Source organism: Chenopodium album, chromosome 21 (genome assembly GCF_948465745.1).
Source record: "Chenopodium album chromosome 21, dcCheAlbu1.1, whole genome shotgun sequence".
Classification (NCBI taxonomy): Eukaryota; Viridiplantae; Streptophyta; class Magnoliopsida; order Caryophyllales; family Amaranthaceae; genus Chenopodium; species Chenopodium album.
Window position 1 is genome coordinate 14104153 of NC_137854.1, and position 23907 is coordinate 14128059.

Here is a 23907-nt window from a genome sequence, read left to right on the forward strand (position 1 = left end):
GTACATGACCAAATCTTTCAGATTATACAAATTTGCCATGACAGCTAAATTTTGGGTCTTAGTTTTAATCCATTACACAAAAGTATAAAGCCTGTTCTTATCAAAATAGAAAATAACTGATGGCTCGAATGATGGTCAAGACAATCAATCGAGCACATAATCCTGAACAAACATTATCAGTACATTCTCACTGTGAACCAGAATCACAAGATATACTTTGTTCAGCATAGGCTGTAGCATATCGTTGCACTGTCGTTGAAGGACAGCTCTATATGTACAAAGATGCAGTAAGACTTGATTAAGTTCAAAATATATGATTATATACCCTCAAGGGTTGAGATACACTAATCAGCCGAAAAAGAAAAAAAGTTAATGGGTTCGTGTGAACTATCAACTTCGGATTATAATACTCTTCCCTCTACTCAAATTATTTGGGAAGGATATCAGTAAGTTATTATACAGAAGAGCACTTGTTGGCTCACCTAAACTCCAATTTGTAATACCAAAAGGCAAATTAGAGACCTGTCGATCAGAAAAGCCCAGGTCAAATAGAAAATGAACAAGAAATCAACGAATAAGAATGAGAAACTCAAAGGTCGAATAAGATTCAACGACAAAAAACAGAGCGGCCAACTACTAACTTCCACATGTATCACTCCACCTGAAAGATTATTAAATTATAATCAGCATCAAGGCTTTTGCAGACGGGGTCGATTGCAAAACATCCGGCCATTGGCTCTCACAAATATAGCTATAGCAATACTTAAGCTTGCCCACATAAGCGAAAAGAATAGGTGTCGCCACTCTAACCGAGCTGTTGATCAACATTGCAACAAAAGATGTTTTTTTTGTAAGCAATTATTCCTAATAAAAATATCTGGAATCCAAAAAAATGCAGCACCAAAAAAAAAAAAAGCGCATTGACATGATGAAGGTGCCTGAAGCAAAAATGCACTAGAATTATGCTAAAAAATCATGCCAGATGGACACCACATCAACTTCACATTTAAACGACTAAATTTCTCAGGAAGCTGTATTATTTTGTTATATATGCACTTTCCTACGCAACACATTCCTATGCAACACTTTCATCCTACCCTTTGTGGAGGCTGACGTTAGAAAGGACCTTTAATGTTGGTCATTTTGTGAGAAAAAACCTTCTAACAAAATTGCACCATGAGAAAAAGAACCTTTGCCTGAATTCTGGCCATTGATCGCCCACTTTCTGATGTTGACTATCACGTGCAAAACATGTGACTTCATTGAAAGCCTCAACTTTCTCCCTTTCTTCCTCCCAACTACCACTTCCACCATCCCATCACAATCTTACTCAACATCATGTATAAAAATCAAATTTTGGTTTTTAAACCAAGATTAATTTCGATTTTCTTATGGGATTTAGGCTTTGATTGATTGCTTAATTTCTTTTTTCTTGTATAAGGGAATTAGAAAGGGGGATCAAGGAAGATAAAAGGGGGTTAAAGGCTGCGCTGTTGGCTAAGTCTGAGGGGGAGAAAGAATGAGGAACATACAGAGAGGGAGCACGGGTAGCAAAGGTAGAAAGAGTGGCTGAGGCCTTAGGGCGATGCAAAGGGGGTTATGATGGACAGTGTGGTGGGTTTACAGAGGAGGAGATCGAAAAAGGGAGCATGTGAGAATAGGTATAAGGTGTTTGTGTGGGTGACGATGTGGTTGCAACTTGTGAGATGGTTAGACAGTGGTGGTGTAGTGGTGAAAAGGTCAAGTTGGTGGTGGAATGGTCTTCAAATGCTGGTAGACTGGTAGGAGGACGTACAACATGGCTAGGGGTGGTGGACAAGTGGTTAAAAAAGAAAAGGAGGAAAAATGGAAGTCACATGCCCACTCACATGATGGTTTTGGTCAACAAAGAAAAAGAGGAAAGCGGCGGTCAATGGCCAAAATCCGAGCAAGAATCCAGATGAGAAAAAAATTTTACTTTTTTAGGTCCCAAAGTGTGACATTTTTTTAAGGTCCTTTCTCACAAAATGGCCAATACAAAAGATCATTTCTGATAAAATTTTCCTACATATTATTCCATGGATTAATACATTGCAGTATTGCACAATAAGTATTCCATAATATTGCTTCTAAACTTACACACTCACTCCAAGCATTCCATTAACACCATGCTAGGAACTAACATCATTACAGCTCTTATAATGGCAGAAATTAGGGAAGAAAAATGATAATGATATTGATATATGAGAATTACACTAACTCGAATGATAATTCCACTTTCGCGAGGTGGATGCTCTCTTAATATGAGCTTTCGAGAGGCTCACTCTCTCCCAATAACAAACCTCACAATATTAAGTATATGCTTATTCCTCCTAATGAGGCCTATTTATAGAAAATCCCTATAACAAACCTCTAGCTTATTCCTCAAGTTGCTACTAATAGACTATGACTAATATGCCCTTCCCCCAAATATTGATTCCTTACATACCATACTCACATTATGTTGATTCGATGCGTATTATTGAACATACGTATGGACACAAAAAAAAAAACAAAAAGTCATAATGTGTTGATTCCAAATAATTAGATCCCACTTGAAAATAGATTGAAAATACTTCATTCAAATACTTATAATGAAGATCCACCATATCTAAATGCAATTGATGTCTTTAAAAAGCTGAATTGTTAATTTGATAATTTCTAATTAGTTTCTTCACCAAATTTGTATGTTTGTGTTATTTTTTATTATGCATATTCCCTAGTTGGGTTTTTTTTTTTTTTTTTTTTTTTTTTTTTTTTTTTTTCCCCTGCACAAAACTCTATCTTGGAATTAATTTTGCCAATTATCCGTAATTTAAGATAAATGTAAATATAGACCAAGACTCCCAATTCTTGGATTCTTCCTTTGTTAGGTCAAAAGGTGAAACAACGAAGTACACCAAATATAAACATTGGATACGAGAGCAAACTTGTAATTTTTTGGTCTATATTATAAAATCTTATATAGGGAAGAACTAGAGGAAGAGTAGAGTCATGAGACAGCATAAGAAAGCCAGCAAAAAAAAAAAGTAAAAAAAGAAAAAATTATAGAGTAATAGTATGAAACACACCTTGCTTCAGAGACATAAATGCGAAAACGATCCCAGCCAAGACCAAGCAAAAAGCTAAAGGAAGAGACTACAATAAGAAAAGTCATCAGATCATTACACGTTTAATTGACTGAGAGATAAAAAAAAAAAAGGCATGCAGGGTGAAAGGGTAGCCATTGATTCTAGCTATAAGATTTAGTAATCACTCACAGCAAAAGCCTCAAGGCCTCCTTTTTGAGGTTGTGCAGTCATATCTCGGCTCACAGAAGCAATGAAGTGTCCATGCACCATATCAATGGCATCCTGCAAACATGAGAGGAAAAATTCAAGAACAGATAGGGGATCAAAGAGCATAAAAAATGAATAAGTATGCAACTGAACAACATGAGATATGATGACCCTGTAGAATCAAATGCAAAAGAGAACATAAATTGACTGATAAAATTAGTCAGTTACTTTTTAATTTTTTTACGGGGAATTGTCAGTTTAATTTAAATGCATACTGAGCACTAGCTTTAATAAAAAAAAAAAAGGTCTTTATTGAAGGTTATTTTTTATTTTTTTTGGAGAAAAAAAAAAGCAGGAATAGTTCTCCTTAAGCTCCTTTCCATTCTACTTACCTGTTGTAGATTTGTACACCGAGAAAGGGAGTGTACGAAAAAAGGTGGATCAAATGAGAGAGAGAGAGAGAGAGAGAGTAGTAAGCGGATGTATGTACAGAAAAAGTTTAGATAGATTGTAGGGTAAGGGGTAAGATGTTAAAGTGTGTGCCAAAAATAAAATAAAATAGAAGTGGGAAATGAAAAAAGAAACACCCCAAAACGGAAGGTGAGTAATACAAAAAGGAATGGAGGGAGTAATGCACGTTGATAGCCATATTTGAAGAAGGCAACTTGAGTGCTGAAGTGCTAAAGTACATGGTATGGATTACTACACACCTACTACCTCCGTTTCATATTATGTGCAACATTTCCTAAAAATGGATGCTACACATTACTTACAACAAATGTTTTCTTTCCTTTTTAAGTTATCATTTCTCTCTCTCTCTCTCTCTCTCTCTCTCTCTCTCTCTCTCTCTCTTCATCACATGCACCTCTACCTTTCTCTCTCTATTTAACACTCACAAACAAATTTTGCCTAGGAGTCCGAGTCAAAGCCTATGTTGCACATAATATGACACGTTAGTAATATTATTTACTAGTTTCTAACCAGCTTCAATTTCCATTTTGTCTAATCCTCAATAGTTGCCCAAATTATTTAAAAGCAACATGTTACCTTTCCTTATCAATCGAAACTCAAAATTAATATAACCCACTCCTTTGAAAGTAAAATTTTTAAAACGCAGGAGATATACAAGAGACGAAAATAACAGATAACATATGTCGATAAAAAAGAAACTCAGCGAGCATATACAAGAAAAGGTACTGAACCTGTTTTGTTCCATCACAAAAGTTGTTCAGATAATATCTAGAAAGTGCATTCCACCCATCATTAAATATACCTTCAAACGTTCGCTTGCCATATCTGGAAATTACAAAGTTGCATAAAACAAAGTTGTATGTTAAATATTAACTTCATCAGTACAATTCAAAATATAATAAGTTATCTCCCATATAAACTAATGAAAATAACATTACATTCTTAAACAGACACAAAACCTGTGGTGCAAAACATAAAGCAAAATAACCAGTCAATGTTAACAGATTGATAATTTGTATCAATTAGATGTCATATTAATCTATCGACAACCAGGACAAATGTCATCAACAAGGATCACTGTTGAAAGTTTATCAACACCCAAAGGACAAAATCTCATCACTCAAAGAACAAATATGAAAAATCTCCTTGTCAGCTTGACCCGTTATTGTAAGTCAATGCAAAAATCAAACATAGCATTTCTTAAGTTATATATGATATAACTGCCATTAAACAAGGAAAATTACAAGGAGCAAACCACCAAAATCAAACAAAATAAATAAACAAACAATGCGAAAAGAATATCCTCAAAAATAGTAGGGCTCGTTCTGAACCAATCAATGGTATAGTAAATTTCACCTAGTACATATGAAGGTACCATAGTGCCTTGCCTGGACTAGGCAAAGGTACAAGTTAAGGAAAACAAACATAACATTTCTTAATACAGATAAGATAATATTGCCATCAAACAAGGAAAATTACAAGGAGCAGTCCACCAAAAGTCCAAAATCAAGCGAAGCTCAAAGATAGTGGAGCTTGTTCTGAAACAATCAAAGGTTTAGTGAATTTCACCTAGCACAAATGAAGGTAACATAGTGCCTTACCTTGATAAGGTTAAAGTGCAAGTACCTTCCCTTAACTAGGAATCAACAAAATAGAAGCCTTAATCCCAATCATGGAGTAGGCTAAATGAACCAAAATTTCATCTCCGACAGTTGAGCATGATGCTCTCCTTCTATTCTCTCTCTCTCTCTCTCTCTCTCTCTCTCTCACCCTATTTCTTCATAACATTTTTAACTCAAGTCATCTTATGTCTCCCTAGGCCTTTTATGAGACTCCTAATCCCATCTTTCAATGTCCTTATCAGTGCTGAATTCGGCCTTCGTTTCATATGCACAAACTAGCATAACTGGTTCTTCCTTATTTTCATTCTTTATCAACAACTCCAACTTTCCTACGTATGTCTTCATTCCTAATTCTATCCATTAAGTGATTGTCAAACATCCATTATCCCTACAACTTCATCTTTCTAACATAATCGTTCTTAGAAAGTCAAACACATATAACATAAAACAACGCTGATCAAATAGCCATCCGGTAAATTTTCCCTTTAGCACCAAGGGGTATGCTCTTGCCACATAATACCCTAATTGTAGCTATCCATTTGGTATACTCCCTTCACCTAGGTCCACCCTGAATAATCCTTTAGTTCCATTCTTTTGTAAAATCGAGCCAAGAAAACTCTAACACTCACTTTTGGACAACTCCTTACCATCCACAACAACTAAATGGCCTGGACTCCCTCATAGTACTAAATCAATATTCCATATGCTCCAATTTATCCCGGCACAGTCTAAACCAGCAGGATTCTAATGTATATCTCCACTACTCAAATTAAACATTAATCTATGTATAGTCTTAAATCATACGCCATGGTGCCTCATCTTAGATGGACCATTTTACTTAAATTGCTACAAAGAGGAAAAAAAAGTTAATGCCGACCCTTCATGACAATGAATTGCAATCGAGAAATCCTTCATTACTTCACTGCAAGTCCTACCACTTGTATTCACATCTCAACACAAATCCTTAATTAGGTCCATATATTTTCTAGGGTTACCTTTCTTAGTCGTCTCCACCAAAATACTTCTCTTGGAACCTTGTCAATTTGTCATAAGATATCTGAAGGACAATGAAAATCATAAGCAAATCCTATCTTGCATTGTAGTACTCATCATTTTCCTTATCTCATGAGTCACTTCTATAATTGAAAACCTTGGAAAAAACCATGGAACCCAAGTTTGGAGACTGTAATCTATCATTCTCTTTCACAATCACATGGTGTAATTCATAAGCATTATCCCATGATTGTCAAAACAACCTTTGTTCTTAACTCGATACCGAGGTGTTATATCTCCAATCCTATAGGATCTAGTTTCTGCTCGAAATCATTTTTCCTTAACATATATAATCCTAAATAGGAATATCATGTAGACCAATTGCTTTCTTTAGCCTCATTCTCTACCACCTCTTTCACAATTCTTCTCATATACTTCCATCTGACTTCAAGGTCATCCATTGGACAACTCATTGAAGTATCCCATCCACCTCTTCTTGATGTCTTTATCCTAAAGCAAAATCCTCTAGTCTTTATAGTTTACATTAGCTATGGGTCCTTGTTCATCACTTGTCTTCTTTTTGCCATCCTATAAATATACTTTTCCCTTTCCTAAAAATTCAGAATTTCAGACACTTTTTTTCTACCACACTGTTCTTGACTTTAGAACTTGTATTTTGCAATGTCGCCTCATTCCTACAAATTCCTCATGCCAAATAACATTCTATTTTTTTCTTGATTGGTGATTTAGAGTCCACATTCCACTACGATGTATCCTGGTACACCAAAAATTTCCTCTTTGATTTTCATGGAATCCTCCTTGGCCACTCTAGAAAAACAATTCCTAACCTTCGTCCAAGCAAAGTCGGGTTTCATCTCTGATTTCGGCTTCTTATACCACTTTATCATTAAAATCCTTGATATTGTCTTCTTTCAAGTTCCACCATGTTATCCTTGGTTTATCTTAGTTTTTTCTTCTCCTTGACCCAACCTTCTTACGAACTTCCAAGACTTATAGACTATGTGGCACGGCTACACTCTACAACCTATCTTCACTCCCTGTTATGAAAAAGACTATTTGAGGTCCATTTGGTCCACTTCAAAGTCACCAAATCCAAGCCCTTTTTTTCTTAAACCATGCAATTTCTAGAAACAATTCATATGATTGCATGAAATGCAAAGTCACTACTCCTTCCGTACCCCAACCCTCTTTGGACCCTTTAATATCCACGACCTATCCTTACATGCCCATTTAGATCCTCACCAATACAAACTTTTTCAGAATTCTGATTGTGGGTTTCCTAGAACCATCTCATCAAAAACCTCCCAATATTGGTGAAGTCTCCTTAACATGGCCACAATATTTATAATCTCTTTCCTGCATGTTAGCTAGGCAAAGGCGACTTTTTACGCCAAACATCTCCCCTTCCCACTGAAAGATGGTCTTTTAGAATGGTAACTTACTCTTTTACGGAGGGGAAGGGTGGTTTGTCAATTTCGTAAATACATGATTTGCAGTGGGCACCAGATTAGAAGACATTTATCCTCTCTTAATTGCAGATTGTTGCAACTACAGTAAAACTAGTAAATAACAATCACCACATTCATCTTCTAATTAACAGCAGAAGACGTCCCAAACAGAAAGGAAAAAAAAAATTAATTTAACTAAAGCATGGTCTATCAGATACAAGTTATACAGCAGAATTGCACCAAAAATCTTTTTTAACACTGGTGGCAACAAAGTCAGATGTTTAATTCTTCATCCAAAGGATGACATCTATTCAAAGATGTCTATACAAAAATGACAAAAGAAGATACACACTCATATGTAAATAAAGCACGTATAAAAGCATCCACTTGCTTAAGGTGCCTGACGACTTTGCCAGCAAGTTGTATCAAACTGGGAAAGCAGTTAAGAGGGATAGTCAATGCATCTAGTCTGAAAGTACCCTACCTCTAGAAAAAGAAAAATAGATTGGAGCAAAGAAACTCTATTTCAAGGGGTATAAAAAATGTATCAAACTGTAGATAGGTTGCTATAACAAGTTTCCAAGCAATAGCTTTTCATTGTGAACTTTTGAATCAAACAACTACAGGCTTTGTAAAACATAAGTTACTCCTATTATAATAGTATTCCCTGTAAATAAATAAACTTAAACATCTTAAAAAATTTGAAAATTTTATTTGAATTTTACAAAGTAATGTGTTTTGACGAAGTTGCCACTATCTTATTCCAACATATTAAATTCTAATATCACTAGGTGCTAGCATAGTAACATATATGTCGGATGCATGTTCTTGTTCTTTATAAAAAAAAATGTAGGCAAGTATAAGAGATACAGGGATATATAAACCCAGTTAAATACTCTCTATACACCGTTTTAAAATAACACCTGTTTCGAAGATATCCCAGCTTGAAAGTGAACCACTACTTTTAGTAATTATTATCACTTATTTATTATCTCTAAGTTCCAAATCATCCACCCACTTTTTTCTCTATACTTTCCTTTATCTATGTGCAAAAGATAGATGATACTTAATTACAGGATAGAGAAAGTAAAAGATATTCTTCCAATAAAAGAAGGAAGAAGAAAAAAAGAAATTAAAATTATATTTCCAAAATAAAAAGATCTCATAAGATGTCAACATTTACTGAGCAATAAGTTGACAGTCTGAAAAGTAACTGCAAGGAAACTTAAGCTTATCAGAGACAAGCCATATACAGAGCACTCCAAAGGACTCGGGTTAAATCATACAAATTCAAATGTTTTAGGAATGAAGCAATGCTAAATGCAGACAAAAGGAGGATTTTGTAGAACCCAGAAAATATGTAAAAGAAATTCTTTGTTTTCCATTATTTTGACATGCTAGGATGCTCGGACTCTGGGTACGGGTGTTGGACTCAGGTAAGGGTCCAAGTGTCAGACTTGGAATGTTATAAATTTAAGGATCCGCGGACACGTTTTGAAAGAGTCCAAAGGATCCGTGGACATGTTTTGAAAGAGTCCAAACGTTCCATGGACACGTTTTGAATTTGGACTCTAAGACACGGTAATAAAAAAAAATAAAAAAAAATCACAGATTTTAAGCTAAGTAAAAAAAGGTCAAAGTAGAAGTGAAAAAGTATTTATATTTCAGATTTATAAAAAAAAAATAATTAAAAAAAAATATGAAAGAAGGTAAAAGAAGGAAAAAGAAGGGAAAAAAAAAGGCACCAGTAAATAAATCGTGTGAGTCTCCCACCTACCCTGTTGAGTAATTTAGAGTATGAGACAAATTTCATGTTTGCTTTTCTTAATTAATAAAGGTGACGGTGTTAATTGGTGAAGGTGTTCAATTAAGAATAGCAAAGGTTAGAAGCTAAAAACTCGGTTTAGAGAGAAAAGTACTCTGTTAAGAGGAAGCAAACGATGTAGCACTCCGACGCCCGGTTAGGGTTTCACCGCCCTATAGGGTGCGAACTGTTTCCATTTTGTGAATGACGGTTATTGTCATTTTCTTGGCATTGTTTGGCTATTTTGTCTTCTAGTATAAATATGTTAATGAACATATGATGAAAGTTAAAAAAAAAAAAAAAAAAAAAAAGTCTATTTCCTTTCTGAAACTTTTCTTTTCTCATTTTCTTAGCTTGCTTGTTTTGTTTCAATTATCATCATCATAAATTATCCAAAGTTTGATTACATTAGATCACAAACATACTACACACTGTTGTGATTGTCTTCGTTGTATCTCCTAGTAATTTCGTGATACCCGGTGTGTATATAAGGGTCGAAATATTACTTTGGGAAACTGATTTCGTTCAGGCCTCGAAGTATTAATTTGTCCAATTTCGTGTCATTTTTGTGACCCCGTAAACCAATTTCCCCAACATACCCCCCACATAATTACTATACTAAGTATTTCCCTACCTAGTACCTGGACTACCTATTCCCACCATCAATTACAAAATAAATAAAAGAAAACAGAAATTGCACAGTTGAATGGTTGAAGAACCAGTTTCCCGTCGCCAGAATAAAAATCCAACAACCTCTTTGTGTTAGACTGCTCGCTTTTCACTTTCAATCAAAACCCCTAAGGTTTAGGCTCTTAGTTCGGTGAATCTGGCCTTCTATTTTAGATTTAGGGTTCATGACTGACGAGTCCACTTTTTCACCCAACCTGAATTCCATGTCCGCACCCGGGTGCATCGTGTTGACACCAGTACGGCTGGGTGGTTGGTCAAGCATCCTAGTTGACATGTATAAACAAAATAAAGCTACACCTAACAAGTATAAACTACATTGCAATAATTCATGTCAAAGCGAAACCACTTCAAAGTTGGAGTCTTGGAGAAAATACAGCAAACACTAAGGCCAATCAGAATCATTAATACACCCTCCATTCCTAAAAGTTCGACTCACTTCTACTTCATTCCTTTTTTAGAAACCCCTTTTACTATCTATCCCTCCCACACACTATTTACACCTTTTTCCATACTCAATTCATACTTTATCAACTTTTTTCTTACACCTACCCACCTTTTTACCCCATCTCTCTTAATTCACTTTTTTCCCCACTCACTTTTTCCATACATTCCTAAAAACAAGAGTCTACAATAAGCGAGTTGAACTTTCGAAAAAAGAAGAATTATTTTTATCAAAGGGGCATTTCCGGCTAAAAGAAATGCGCATAGGAACACATTCCACCATCGGCACAGAAATAAAATGTGTGTGTCCATAGCAAATAACAATACATACCTGACATAATCCCCTTTCAGAGCAGGAGTGCCAGAATACTGGATGCTTACATTATCTCCATGATTCGCCCACACTATAAAGAGAGAGGAAAGAGGAAATTAATCAACACTGTTGCATTATACTATTATAGTACTAATACAATATAGCGATGGTCACTTCAGCACCAAGAGCACCTATAAACCTTTAGTTGCAATTCCAACATTGTTGAATGTGCATAAGTGGGCAAAAATCTTCGAGAAATAATACAATAATGAACATAAAAAATTCTAATGATCAAGCTCCATTAAAAATAAAATATAAAAAAAAATAAAAAATTAAAAAATTAAAAAATTAAAAAATTAAAAAAAACAATAGTACTCACATATTTTAAAATTCTCATCAAATTTAGGATGTGAGCTAATGGTCTCTTCAGCACCAAAAACACCGATTCGCCTTAGTTGCATTTCCAACATTTTTCGTCCTATCATGCTCTGTTACCACAATTCATGAAGGTACAGAATAACACCAATAGTGTTAGATCAACAAGAAATTTTAAACTAATCCAGACTATAGAAAATAAGATAACTGTCCCATCAAAAAAAAAAAAAAAAAAAAAAAAAAAAAAAAAAAAAAAAGAGAGAGAGAAATAAGATAACTGCAGTGAAGCAAAATAAAGAGATCAGATGAAGCTTGATCACCACAAACCAAAGAGGTTGCAAAAAATTGCGCACAGCGATATCAGAGGAAAGATTTTTTAAGTCAGCACCCCACGTAAAGGAGTTCAATTAAAAGCATAAATGCAGTCTAATGGATTCTTATTCAATTATAGCACAAATAAATCAGAAACCATTCAACAAACCCACCTGTGTGACATTGGTGCGATCCAAGCAATCAATACAATTACTTCTCACAACACCACTTTGCTCCTCGATTTTTTCTCCTTTTTCATTCAGCAGGAGATATCTAAGACATAAATCAATTTACATCAACAAATGAGTAGTCCCACGGATGAAAATTAACAGCTAACAAACACATAGGATTTTTCAATACCCAACTAAATAGTTTCCATCATCTAATAACCTAAGAACTTTAACAATTTAGTTGCCAAACATGAAATAAAATTTAATCAAGACGGAAAAAAAAAAAAAAAAAAAAAAAAAGGGATGATTTTGAAGACTAGAAATACCACAGGTATCATCAATACAAAAAGGGTTGATATAAGGAGGCAAGAGAATTCAAAATTAGTTTTTCTCAACTAAATCAAAACTTCAACTCCAGGTAGCTTGACTCGATATATTCTCGAGCCAACTCTAGGAACTTTTATAACTCATGAGAAACTTGCAAAAATTTATAACCATAATTAATACTTCCTCTATGCAACTACTTCGTGTGTTATATTGAATAATTCTTCCAATTTTAATTAGGTGCAATACTTCTATTTTTTGCAGTATTCATCAAGTTACTTTAACTGCCTTTGGTGATTTATATATACTCTGGCAAAGTCACATTTATTGGATTTTCTAACTTTCAAGTTCAATTCGAATTCACATCATTGTCATTACAAAATAAAACTGAAAGTACCTCATTCTGAAATTCAGTCAATAAACTAACCCTTGCTTAAACAAAGACTAGAAACTAATAGGTATTGATATTACTGCCTCTAGCTACAACAAAGCCAAGCAAAATTATTTTAATAATACCCTGAATCCCATCAAGACAAGCCCAAAGATGTGGTTACCGCATTACAAGAACATGGAAAGGAAAACAAGAAGAGGGGAGGGGAGTCATACCTATTTTTGTTCAAAAATTCTGAAATTTGATCATACAGACGTGAAAGCCTCTCAAAATGCATGTGTCCACATATCCTATGGAAATCAAAGTGCAAATATCTACAACCAAAAAAAAAAATGATGTTAGCACAAAGAAGAGAGATTACATTAAGGGGCAAAAGAACAGAATATCTCAAACACCTTATTTCCTCATTTCCAATCTGCTGCATTACATTCCCGTACATCTCACACAATTGGCCCTCACCACCAGTCTGACAAGAAAAGCAAAAGGGATAAGATTATCAACAACAAAAAGGTATAAATGCATTCTTACGCCATACAGACATAAAAAGCAAGGCCAATACATAAGTTGTCTGCCTGTATGCATTTGCTCATGCAAGAACATCAAGAGTATATCTATACAAATTAAGATCCTATTCAAATTTCCGAATTTAATTTCGGAAAGTAGTCCCTCGTATTAATATAAAAATATTGATACTGTATTATTAAAAATAACTAGGGATTCCAGATGGCTAGCCCTTTGAGGAGAATTATTATTGGTGGCCTTTATGCCTTATGCATATTTGCATGGTATTTTATTGTTTTTAAGTACTTATTGAGACGAATTGAATACATTAAACAAGTCATCATCATACAATTATATACTTCATAAATTTTTGTACTTCATATATATTAAAAGTAATTGAATACTTTATATTAAATGATGTTTATATTTTAAATATAAAAAATAAAATAAAATGGAGAGACTAAAAAATGCTTAAAATATTGTAATAAACACAAAAAATTAATCAATTTTGGTGGAACAACAAGAGACAATTATAAGGCTCTTCAATTTTGTATTAAAATGGCAGGAGCTATATGGGTTTTCAGGTAACAAAAAAACAGCACAAAGGAAAGAGCATAAGGAGAAAAACTGAAAAACATAACAGCTATAAAATACTATGTAATTAAATCTTGTGGACTTATATACAAAACAACATAAGCCCAGATAAGCACTCAGTGCTGTTAACTAAGTCATTATAAAAGATACTCCCTCCGTTTCTATATGTTCTTATTTTAACTTTTTTGTGAGAGAATCGCCGTCAAGGCAAGAAGATCATTTTGAAATGGAGGGAGTAAAAGGTTCCACAAGCAAGAAAGATATTTTTGACAGCTGGAATAAATCCACGCAAAGAATAACTTAAGAATGAAGCCAACGGGATTAAGCAGAAACATGTCAACTGAAGCATATGAAAGTTACCATGATTCTGTAACTGACACCTATTTTCAATGATACTGTCCTTCCCATAATAATCTATGCCTCAACTTACGTTCACAATCATTGATTGATGTACAATTCATCTACCATGATACCTACAGGCCTAATATAGAATTCCATATCCATAGGAGTTGTTGGCAAACCTTATTGACAAGATCAACAGCTAGAACAGCACCATATCGTTTTCTCAAGTCCAGAAAATGCCTTTCAGCAACTTGCGGCTGCACAAGGCACAAGTCAAATACTTGATTAAAAGAAAAGTACGTTAAACAATCAAATTATAAAATTCATATAAGTCCCACCCCTCTGCTTAAAAAAAAAATAAAAAAAAACACTCACTGCTTTCTCTGGATTCACGACTTCGAATTTTGGTTTATATTTCAGATTAACAACTTGCTCCCACTCGAATGGCATTGACCCACGAACCTGCAGACATTATGGATAGGGTATCACTCATATAGCTATACAAAGCCCACCACATAGATGCAAAATAAGGAATATTTAGATGCAAAATAAGGAATATTCATCCAATTATCCGCTCTTAACAGAAAGTCAAATATCCCAATTTATGATAACAATATTTTCAATAAGGCTATGTTTAGTTCACCTTATTTTAGTACCTTATTACTTAAATCACATTAGCTCAGAAAAAAAAAAAAATAAATAAATAAAATAAAATAAAATAAAATAAAATAAAATAAAAAATGCTTTATCGTTTTATGTGCAATCTTTTATTCCTTAATATCTTTAATCCCGTAATGAAAAAAATTATGATAAACACATATTTGGAAAATACACATAAATACAAATCTAATTAAATCCCCATTTAATATAATTTATCATTATGGATTAGCGTACATATAAGGTCAAAGTTTAGAGAAATAAGGCAATCAGATCGGATCAGATTAAAAAAAAGTTCAGGTTAGACATAAAAAAAAAAAAAAAAAAAAAGTTCAGATGAGTCCAAATAAGTAAAAATAGGGAAAACTAAACATAGCCTTAGTTAAAGTCCAAACTTGATTTCCAATGGGGCCTCAATATTAGCAAACATCAAGAAACTTCATCATCTCACATACTGACCACGTAATCTTTTAGGTCATACCCATTACCATTAAGCCTTTAAGGTTGGCCCACAACAATAAGATTTTGTAGTAAGTAACCACTGTCATCATCCAAAGCAGATCAGAATTTCAGATAAATCAGAGTTCAGCAAAAAGAAAGAGGTAAACAAGTTCTTTCTCATAAACATGCATAAAACTATTTTCAATGATTCGCCCCCATATATATCCATGGATCTAACTACTGCATCATAATGTGGACCTATTCTTCATACCAATCAAAGAATAAACACCAGTTAACACCAATAATAATAGATATGAGTCATATGACAACCTTACATCCATAAATTAACCAGCATTTCAGCACAAATCACTAAAAAAAAATGGGTAATAGTTCCAATATGACTTACCTTATATCCATAGTAAAAGACATACATAAACCATTTATAAGTATTAATGTAAACAAATAAAATAATAATAATAATAATAATAATAATAATAAATTAACTTTCTATAACCAATTGGAATCTAGAAATCCTATTCCTTATCATTAAAGACTTAAACCTATAAAAAGAACTTTTCATAATCTCCCACAAAGCAAAATCAATAAATGATTCTTTGCTCATCATTGAAATGCCACTTTCCACCATAACCCCTGACAGTGTGTTACTCAATTACCTGCACAAAAGATGCTGTATAGCCATTTATCTGCACAATTTGCTCAGTTTCAACAAAATTTGCAACATATCCATCAGAATTAGCTCCTCTTCTCCACATTCGTGTACCTTAAACAAAATTGGACTTCATAAATCATTACAATGACTTGGTTAAAGAAGACTAGCCCTATTTCCTACCACTGAAAGGTGAAAGATGCACACATTCATGTTGCTTGTCTTCCTTTAAGCTGTAAGAAATTCTTAGGGAGAAACAGGTAACCAATATAGCCTATCTTTTTTATATAATTTATATTAAAAGAAAAAAAAGGAAGAAAAAGAAGTAAAGGCGTAGCCTACCAATCAAGAGGACTACATGATAAGTAACCATTTCAGTTTCTTGGAAAAGTAAGGATCAAAATATTAGACACCATAGTTTCATACAATTCATAATTTCTTCTTCAGAATTCTTCAAAGAAGTACCAAAACCATGAATTAGAGAAGAGAAAGTTCATCATCCACATGGAGTAACATAACATGACTGGTTTTGTAACACAAAAAAGATACTAGGTATGTAGTAACTTGTATTGAAAATAATTGCCAATTGGTATCCCCGTCCAGATCATCCCCCCCCCCCCCCCCCCCCCCCTCTCCTCCTTGGCCCAAAAAAACTACAAAGATTAAGAAGAATGCTAGGTAAGCCTTGTGGATTAACAAGAAGCTTTTCCAGACAATCAAACTACATCTTGCACTCAAATTTGTGCCATGGACTCAATTCCAAAATATTCACAACATTTGGAGCATACAGAAAAGATTTACTTGATCTATCAGAGGAAAAATTCTACTCAGAGCGGTGAACTAACTCACGTAGCAAGCAAGGTAGAGAAACCTCAACTATCAAAATGGTAAAAATGCAAAACACCAATGCTTTTCCTTGCAAATAAACCAATATCTAGCATTTTTTGGCAATGTATTAAAAGAGGGGGAAATAAGTACCATTTATGTGATGAATTGTGTTTTCTTAATTTCTAAGGATTAGTGTATTACTGTTCCGGTTTAGTTCAATTGGCACTCAATTGCAGATCAGTGGACCAGGGAAAACATCATTACAAGATGTCATAATTATCAGCCATAATTTGTGATAAGACTAATAAAAAGGTTAGTTATCAGATTTCATTCGAGCAATTAAGAGTAGGTTTCCAAGTAGATTGACAACATGAAGCTTTCCAATACTCCTTGTGTTATGAAAAACTTGCTTAACACTTTTAAAGGTCTTGGGGTCAGTGCATAGAAGATATCCAAGGAGAAATTCAAGTGGACAGAAAACAATTGGCAAAAAAGGCTCCTGATGGAAAAGTTGAGTCATTAAAATAAAATAGCATACCAGTTCTCCTGGTACATCTGCGAGCAACCAACGTAACATCAATAGTATCTTTTCCTATAGCAGTTTGGAAATTATGGAAAGCTTGACACGGTTAAGGACTCCAATCAACTAGGAAGATATCGATGAAAGTTGCATCCAAATCACAGAAAAACTAAATAAAAAGGATACTTCCTTGAAGAATGGGAAGCAAGTATGGATCAAGCTGCAATAGAAAAAATGTTCTTTGTCACCAATCTCATTAATAGCAAACACCAAAGGCAAGAGCAATAGAAATGGCAGAAAGAATAATAATAATAATATACATTGACTGTGATGCTGAGTCAATTCAGAAACCAACAACACAGATAAATAAGACGCAGAACAAACCTTGTTATCAATAAGAATTTCCATCATGTAGTTGTTCCAGCAATATCTTGGGTCTGCCTGCAACAATAATGAATAAGCATTGACAATTTTTCTATTATTATATTCCATAAGACTCTTAGGAAAAAAAAATCACTGGCAGTCCTTGAGCAGAAGTGCAAATATAACAAATTAACTAAATTCTTGTGCATTGCTCCAATTATGTATAGCACCTAAAGCCCCAAATGCCCCATCCCAACAGGAGATAGCAAGCCTTGATGATGTAAGCTATGTGGCTTTCATAATATACACAAATCTCACATTGCCATAAAAGGGAAAGAAAAAAGTCACGACCAATTGTTCAACAACAACAAAGCCTTAGTCCCAAAATGACCTAAGGTCGGCTAACATGAATTGTCATAAGAAACCGTCTGAAAAGCAAAAAGAGCATAACAAGATAATCAATTGAATAAAAGTTTGAAGCAAAAAAAAAGGTGTATAAAGTGAGAAACGGTAAGAGTATTCAAATAAAATTTAAGAGTAAAGAGGGTAAGGGGATTAAAAAGGAGAGGAGATAAATGTGAGTAAAAAAAAAAAAAAGGGTTTGAGAAAACATTAGCAGATGAAATAAGTAAAGTTTGCAAAACACAAGTTGAGTAAATAATAAAAGCAAATACTAGAAAAATTGGAAAAATTAACCACAATAAGTCGAACTCAATATTGGAGACCACCCAACGTTCAACTTATGGTGGTTAATTTTTCACAGAAAATAACAAAAGTATACATGTATATATATTAAATCATGACACATCTTTGACGTTTATATTCTCTCTACACTCCGCCCTATCCAACACCATATTTTCCTCGATCCCCAAAGCACTCGTGTCGCTCTCAATCACCCTCTTCCAAGTTTTCTTAGATCTTCCCCTAGACCTTTACCCTTCGCAATCCAACACTTTGCCACTATTCAAGCCTCCTTACCGGAAGTTAGAACTGTTACAAAAATTTAATTCACAAAGTAACTTGTTTTATGGTTCATATAGGCAGGCTAATTGGTAACTTTTATGTTTCATGATACTGCGAATGCATTTAGTTTTTTTTGCAGTCGAAGTTTTTTCTTATGCTTTTTACTGACACTAAATGTTTTCCACAATTACTTACCAGTTACTACTAAAAGCACTGTAGAAATTACATGCAAAACATAAGCTATGGCCTATGATATTCGAGATATATAAGAAGCTTAACTTCTATATAAAAAATCTTGTTTATTCTATCCCTAATAGTGTTCCTACTCACCCACCTAAACACATCTGCTACACTCATCTTCCTAATTTGATCCTCCCTAACAACCAAGATTTTAACCCATTTAATAACAATGATATTATAATAGTAGTACATTAAGTTTTCCCTTTAGCCTTAAAAGGTAAACTATTGATGCACAAAAAAAAGACATCAAACTCCATTTGAACCATTAAGAATTAAACTGTTAGTACATATTGGTCAAGATCTTTATAAATTTGCAAAACAAACCTACGGTAACTTAATTACTCACTTATGAGTAACTCCTGACAATCCAATATAAATACCAACTCAACTAAATCCTTCTAAGCGACAATGACACTCTAAGTACCCAGCTTGCTCCAAGGCTTAGTATGCAATCTTAAATTTCCAATGCGAAAGATCATGTCACCTGAAATATCCTACTTTTTTCGCCTTAGAAAATGAAAACTCCTGGCATATAGAAGAAGCAAAATTCCTTTTGTAGTTTCAACTTTCAATAGCAAAGGCTGCCTCAAAATTCTTTCCAAACACTAAGGACATGTTTGGCCAAAAATTTAAGATAATAACTTTAGATTTAAGAAAATTTGTAAAAGTAATTGTTATGTCGTCACAGTTGCATTACATTAGTTGTTTTTCCCAAATGATATCATGATGTTTTGCAGCCAAGACGAGGGAAACCTAGGATACTTGCAATGACTACTGTTGATCTTTAAGGTGATAGCAAGTTTTAGAAAAATTTAGAAAAGAGCGTTCTGATACTGGTAGTTGGTGATCTTTTTTTGCATGATTTGGCTAATTTATTCAAGTGAAAAATTATCTTTTTATGTCCTTTTTTATAGGGGTTATCTTTCTATATATAGTATTGACTGCTATTAGGTTTTCATTTTGGTGCTTTTTTAGACATAAACTATAGGCTTCAAAAAATATTAAATGTTGGCAGTTGCTCCACTCAAAATTTGGCTTTATTTTTCTTCAATGTTATTAAACTGATGAGCAAAAAAAAAAATTGGATGGATAACTTATAAGATTATTTGAGCAACATCATATAAACTTATAACACAGTACATACACTAACAAATAAATCATTAAAAATAGCAAGCTTTGAACACCATCCCCAATTCGGCATTGTAGCCTATAATATTTGAATGGAGGCAGAATTAAAACTTGAAGATACTAAATAGTTGCACAACAATAATGATGATGATGCGTTCAAAATACTACATGTTCATAAGTAAATTTGACCGACTAAAAACAACTAAAATTCCATTGATGACAAAGAATAGGATTACCTGTCTCCAAAGAGGGAGTGTCTTTGCTTCATTGCCTAAATCGTGCAATCTCTGCATACTATAATAGACAAATATTAGAAATTCCTAAACCATTAAATGCTTTACTATCTGTCCTTCCCCCCAACCCTCTGCCTTACACAGTCACCTGCTGCAAAGCTATGTAATAAGGGCTACAGTCAAAATACATAATTCCCTCACCAAGAGCTCCACTCCTCTCCAAACATAGGAATACCAATTGACGAAAACTCAAGTACTAAATCAATAAAATCAGGCATATTTAATGCCAATAATAAACAAGCTCTGAAGCTGCCTTATGAGTGAAAAAAATCAATCAATCAGTTAATCAATCAAAGCCTTAATCCCATAAGTGGGGTCGGCTACATGAACCAATTTTGATTTATGAGTGAAAAAAATAGACTAGGAAAAATCCAAAGAGGTAGTAATCTCTGTGAAAACTCAAAACAAAAGCTAGAGCAAAATAATATCTTGTCAAGGAATCATGTTGCAAAATATCCATAGAACTCTGCTTTCAACTAAAAGAAGACCACGGAATAAAAAGTGCACCCCACCCCCCAAATAAATCAATCAATCAAAGCCTTAATCCCATAAGTGGGGTCGGCTAACATGAACCAATTTTGATTATTCCGTGTAGTTATCGACATAAATCTTCCTCCTCCATCCCTTACGATCCAATGGTTCATCCTCATGCACCCACCCCCCCCCCCCCCAAAAAAAAAAAAAAAAAAAAAAAAAAAAAAAACCCTAAAAAAAAAATCACAATATTGTTCAGTGATGAACATAGAACCACTCATGAAAAACAATCACCTAACGGCCACACCATATACCTCCAGGGTCCATAAGTACCTTAGCAGTTTCTATAACAAACACAAACCAACATTATTCTCAACATTGTTCAGTGATTAACGTAGACTCAAAAAAAAAAAAAAAAGGTTGAACCAGGTCACCATTTGTCTAATAATGTGGGATAGAGTTGGCAGACTTGGCACTAAGCTTCGGTTAAGTACAATACTCCCAAAGACTTCTCAGTATCGGTATTCTGAATCTGATATTCACTTAAAAGACAACACTAAGTACTTAACTACTTTCACAAATGAAATTTATTTTGCTACTTAAGTGGGTAGTTAAAATGGAAGATATGTAACATTATAAAGACAAGAAAACTGAAATAACGAAAAGCAGAAAAGAAGGATAGGAATCAATAAGATACCTTAGTGTTAAATTGACATCATAAGAGAAATACAATCCCGGAGTCTTCTCTGCAGCATTTAAAAGAGAGGAAAACTCTGTCTCCTTACTTTTCTGCCAAAGTTGGTCAGCCTAGAGTGAGTTTCAATCACTTTTAATGGAAGAAGTATAAAAATAAAATAAAAACTAAATTCTTAGTGATACCTGCTCTGCAGGGGAACTCTTAAGAGAATGGTCACAAGGCAATATCTTCATAGACGAAACTTTATAGATAGGATGGCCGAGGTAAGATCCAACACATTCACGTTCAGTTATCACAAATAAATATAGCCCTGCAATGTTGAAAACAAATGGGTTTTAGATCAAAAGACATCAAGCATTAGGTGCAGCTTAAATCTGTTATGAGAGATCCCATGCATTTCTTCGGCAGTCCATCAGAGCTTAGACCAACAAATCAGACATGTGAGCAAAATAAAATTGAATTAACAAGTCCATGTACAATTATAACTTCCAATATTCACAAACCTACCAGAAGTTAATCCTTGCAAATTGATAATTATATTTAGGTCCTTGAAACTATGAAGAATTGAAAATCCCATATACCATTAACGAACATGATTTCAAATTTTGTGTGCTACGCTTAATACTCACTTTACCAAGTCATGAACCCGGAATGAAAACACCCACTCTCGCCCATTCCTCCACACCCCTCCCCCCTCCCCAAAAAAAAAGAACAAAAAAGAGAGATAATATTATTAAGATCTATAAAGTCCATTCTTGCTAATATCTAATCCGCTACTAGTTTAAGAAAATAAAGACAAAAAAAAATAAATAAATAATAATAATAATAATAATAATAATAATAATAATAATAATAATAATAATAATAATAATGAGGTAGTTTGCAAAAGAGTGGTCAATTGATCAACCATCTAATATGCCGATAACTCTAGGTATGTGATGGAAAAGGAATAGCAAAAGCCAATGCCATAAAGCTATTAGTACAATGGTCAATACAAGATGTATCAAGATTAAAGTTCAATATTGTTTATAAAATAGCAAGCACAACATATTAATGCAAGCAACTAAGTAAATTAGCTTGCCTGCCAAGAGCTTTAACACGCCCATCACACCATAAATCGACTGAATTTTTGGTACGTGCACAGCGCTACATTGTGGGAGTTCATCTGAAAAAAAACATATACATATATATACGATTTCAATCAAAAATCCAACAAAAAAAATAGAACAATAATCCCATAAACGAAACACCATCTTAAAAAGTAAAATCATAAATAAACAGACCAAGAAGCTTCATGGATCCATCGATTCGGCTGACCGACAAAAACGAGCCACCGGTGCCATCAGTTGGTTCAACAACATACTCATCTGGAAATTCCCAAAGCCTCATTCTAGCATGTAGTTTGTGTCCAGCATCTACTTTCCCCATCATTGCCAAAAATACCCCACTTCACTATCAACAACAACAACAATAAAACTATTCAGATCCATCATTCACTTACCAATCAAACAAATTAACAGCAACAATCTAAAAAAAAACAAGCATAAAATTAAAAAATTCATAACAATTAACATAATAAACAACCATAATCAAAATTTAAAACAAAAATAAAAAATTCAGGCAAAATTAATATGCTGTTCAATTCAACGAGCAAAAAAAACACATAAATAAATATATGAAGATGCATCTAAGTTATAAATTGTTATCAAAGTGTATATAAAATCAAAAATTGAAGTAAAATTATACTTTCTAGAAATTAAAGGAGAAGAAGAAGATGAGAGAAACGTACCGGAGAAGAAAGGTGGTAATCGGAGAATAAAGAGAGAGAAAATAAATAAAACCGGGAATCTGGAATTGATATAGAATCACAGAAATGTCGTGCACGTTGAAGAAAATTGTGTCGTCAAAGTTTTCTGATTTTTGAATTTTAGTAAAAATTGTTCTCAGTAACGAGAGTTAAGGAGATTCAATTGAATTTCATCCTCCCTTAATTTAGTTTTATTTATTTTTTTTAAAAAAAAAGTTTTTAATTTTTTTTTTTTTTTTTTTTGGGTGGGGGGGTGGGTTAATCATATTACAAGTGTCCTATAATTGTTTGACTCAAATACAAAGTACAATTAGGTTTTTGTTATTTTCTAGTTGACTGGACCCATAAATATATTTAACGGATATCCAGTTTTAAAAGCAGCCCCGGCTTCTTAATAGGAGAAACATTTTATCTACTCGTACTATGTATCACAAAATCGCTTTATTAATATTTTATTGAAAAAATTGTCAAAAATAATACAAACTTTGAGCGATCCGCTAAAAACAAGTCAAACTTTAAATTATTTCTGAATAATACAAACTTTAGGGAGTATCCGCTTTAAACGGGAAGTTTTACCTACAACCTATACAACCGGTTAACTTTTTTTTTATATAATTCGTTTAAGAATTCAATTATTCCTAACTAAAGATTTAATCATCATTAATTAACAATTAAAATAATTGAAAAAACAATAATTAAAAAAAAAAAACACATCCCACCA

General features: G+C 33.6%; 1 protein-coding gene across 2 annotated transcripts; it reads right to left on the reverse strand.

The window, feature by feature from the left end:
• On the reverse strand, positions 1-23340 carry LOC145600149 (phosphoinositide phosphatase SAC7-like). Of its 2 annotated transcripts, none has more exons than XM_081656048.1 (21): positions 23169-23340; positions 22663-22826; positions 22461-22544; positions 21562-21689; positions 21380-21471; positions 20152-20209; positions 17606-17662; positions 17408-17441; positions 17240-17320; positions 15881-15987; positions 14484-14570; positions 14288-14365; positions 13067-13137; positions 12887-12985; positions 11960-12059; positions 11479-11587; positions 11118-11190; positions 4499-4592; positions 3279-3371; positions 3090-3156; positions 1-814 (listed from the first exon to the last, which is right to left on the reverse strand). In XM_081656048.1, the coding sequence occupies exons 2-21, from the start codon at positions 22808-22810 to the stop codon at positions 690-692; spliced, it is 1785 nt and encodes a 594-aa protein (XP_081512174.1). In that variant the 5' UTR covers positions 22811-22826; positions 23169-23340; the 3' UTR covers positions 1-689. The 2 variants fall into 2 exon arrangements, with proteins under 2 accessions (XP_081512174.1, XP_081512173.1); XM_081656047.1 differs by having other exon boundaries at positions 2-814; positions 22663-22831.
• Positions 23341-23907: the final 567 nt, after the last annotated feature.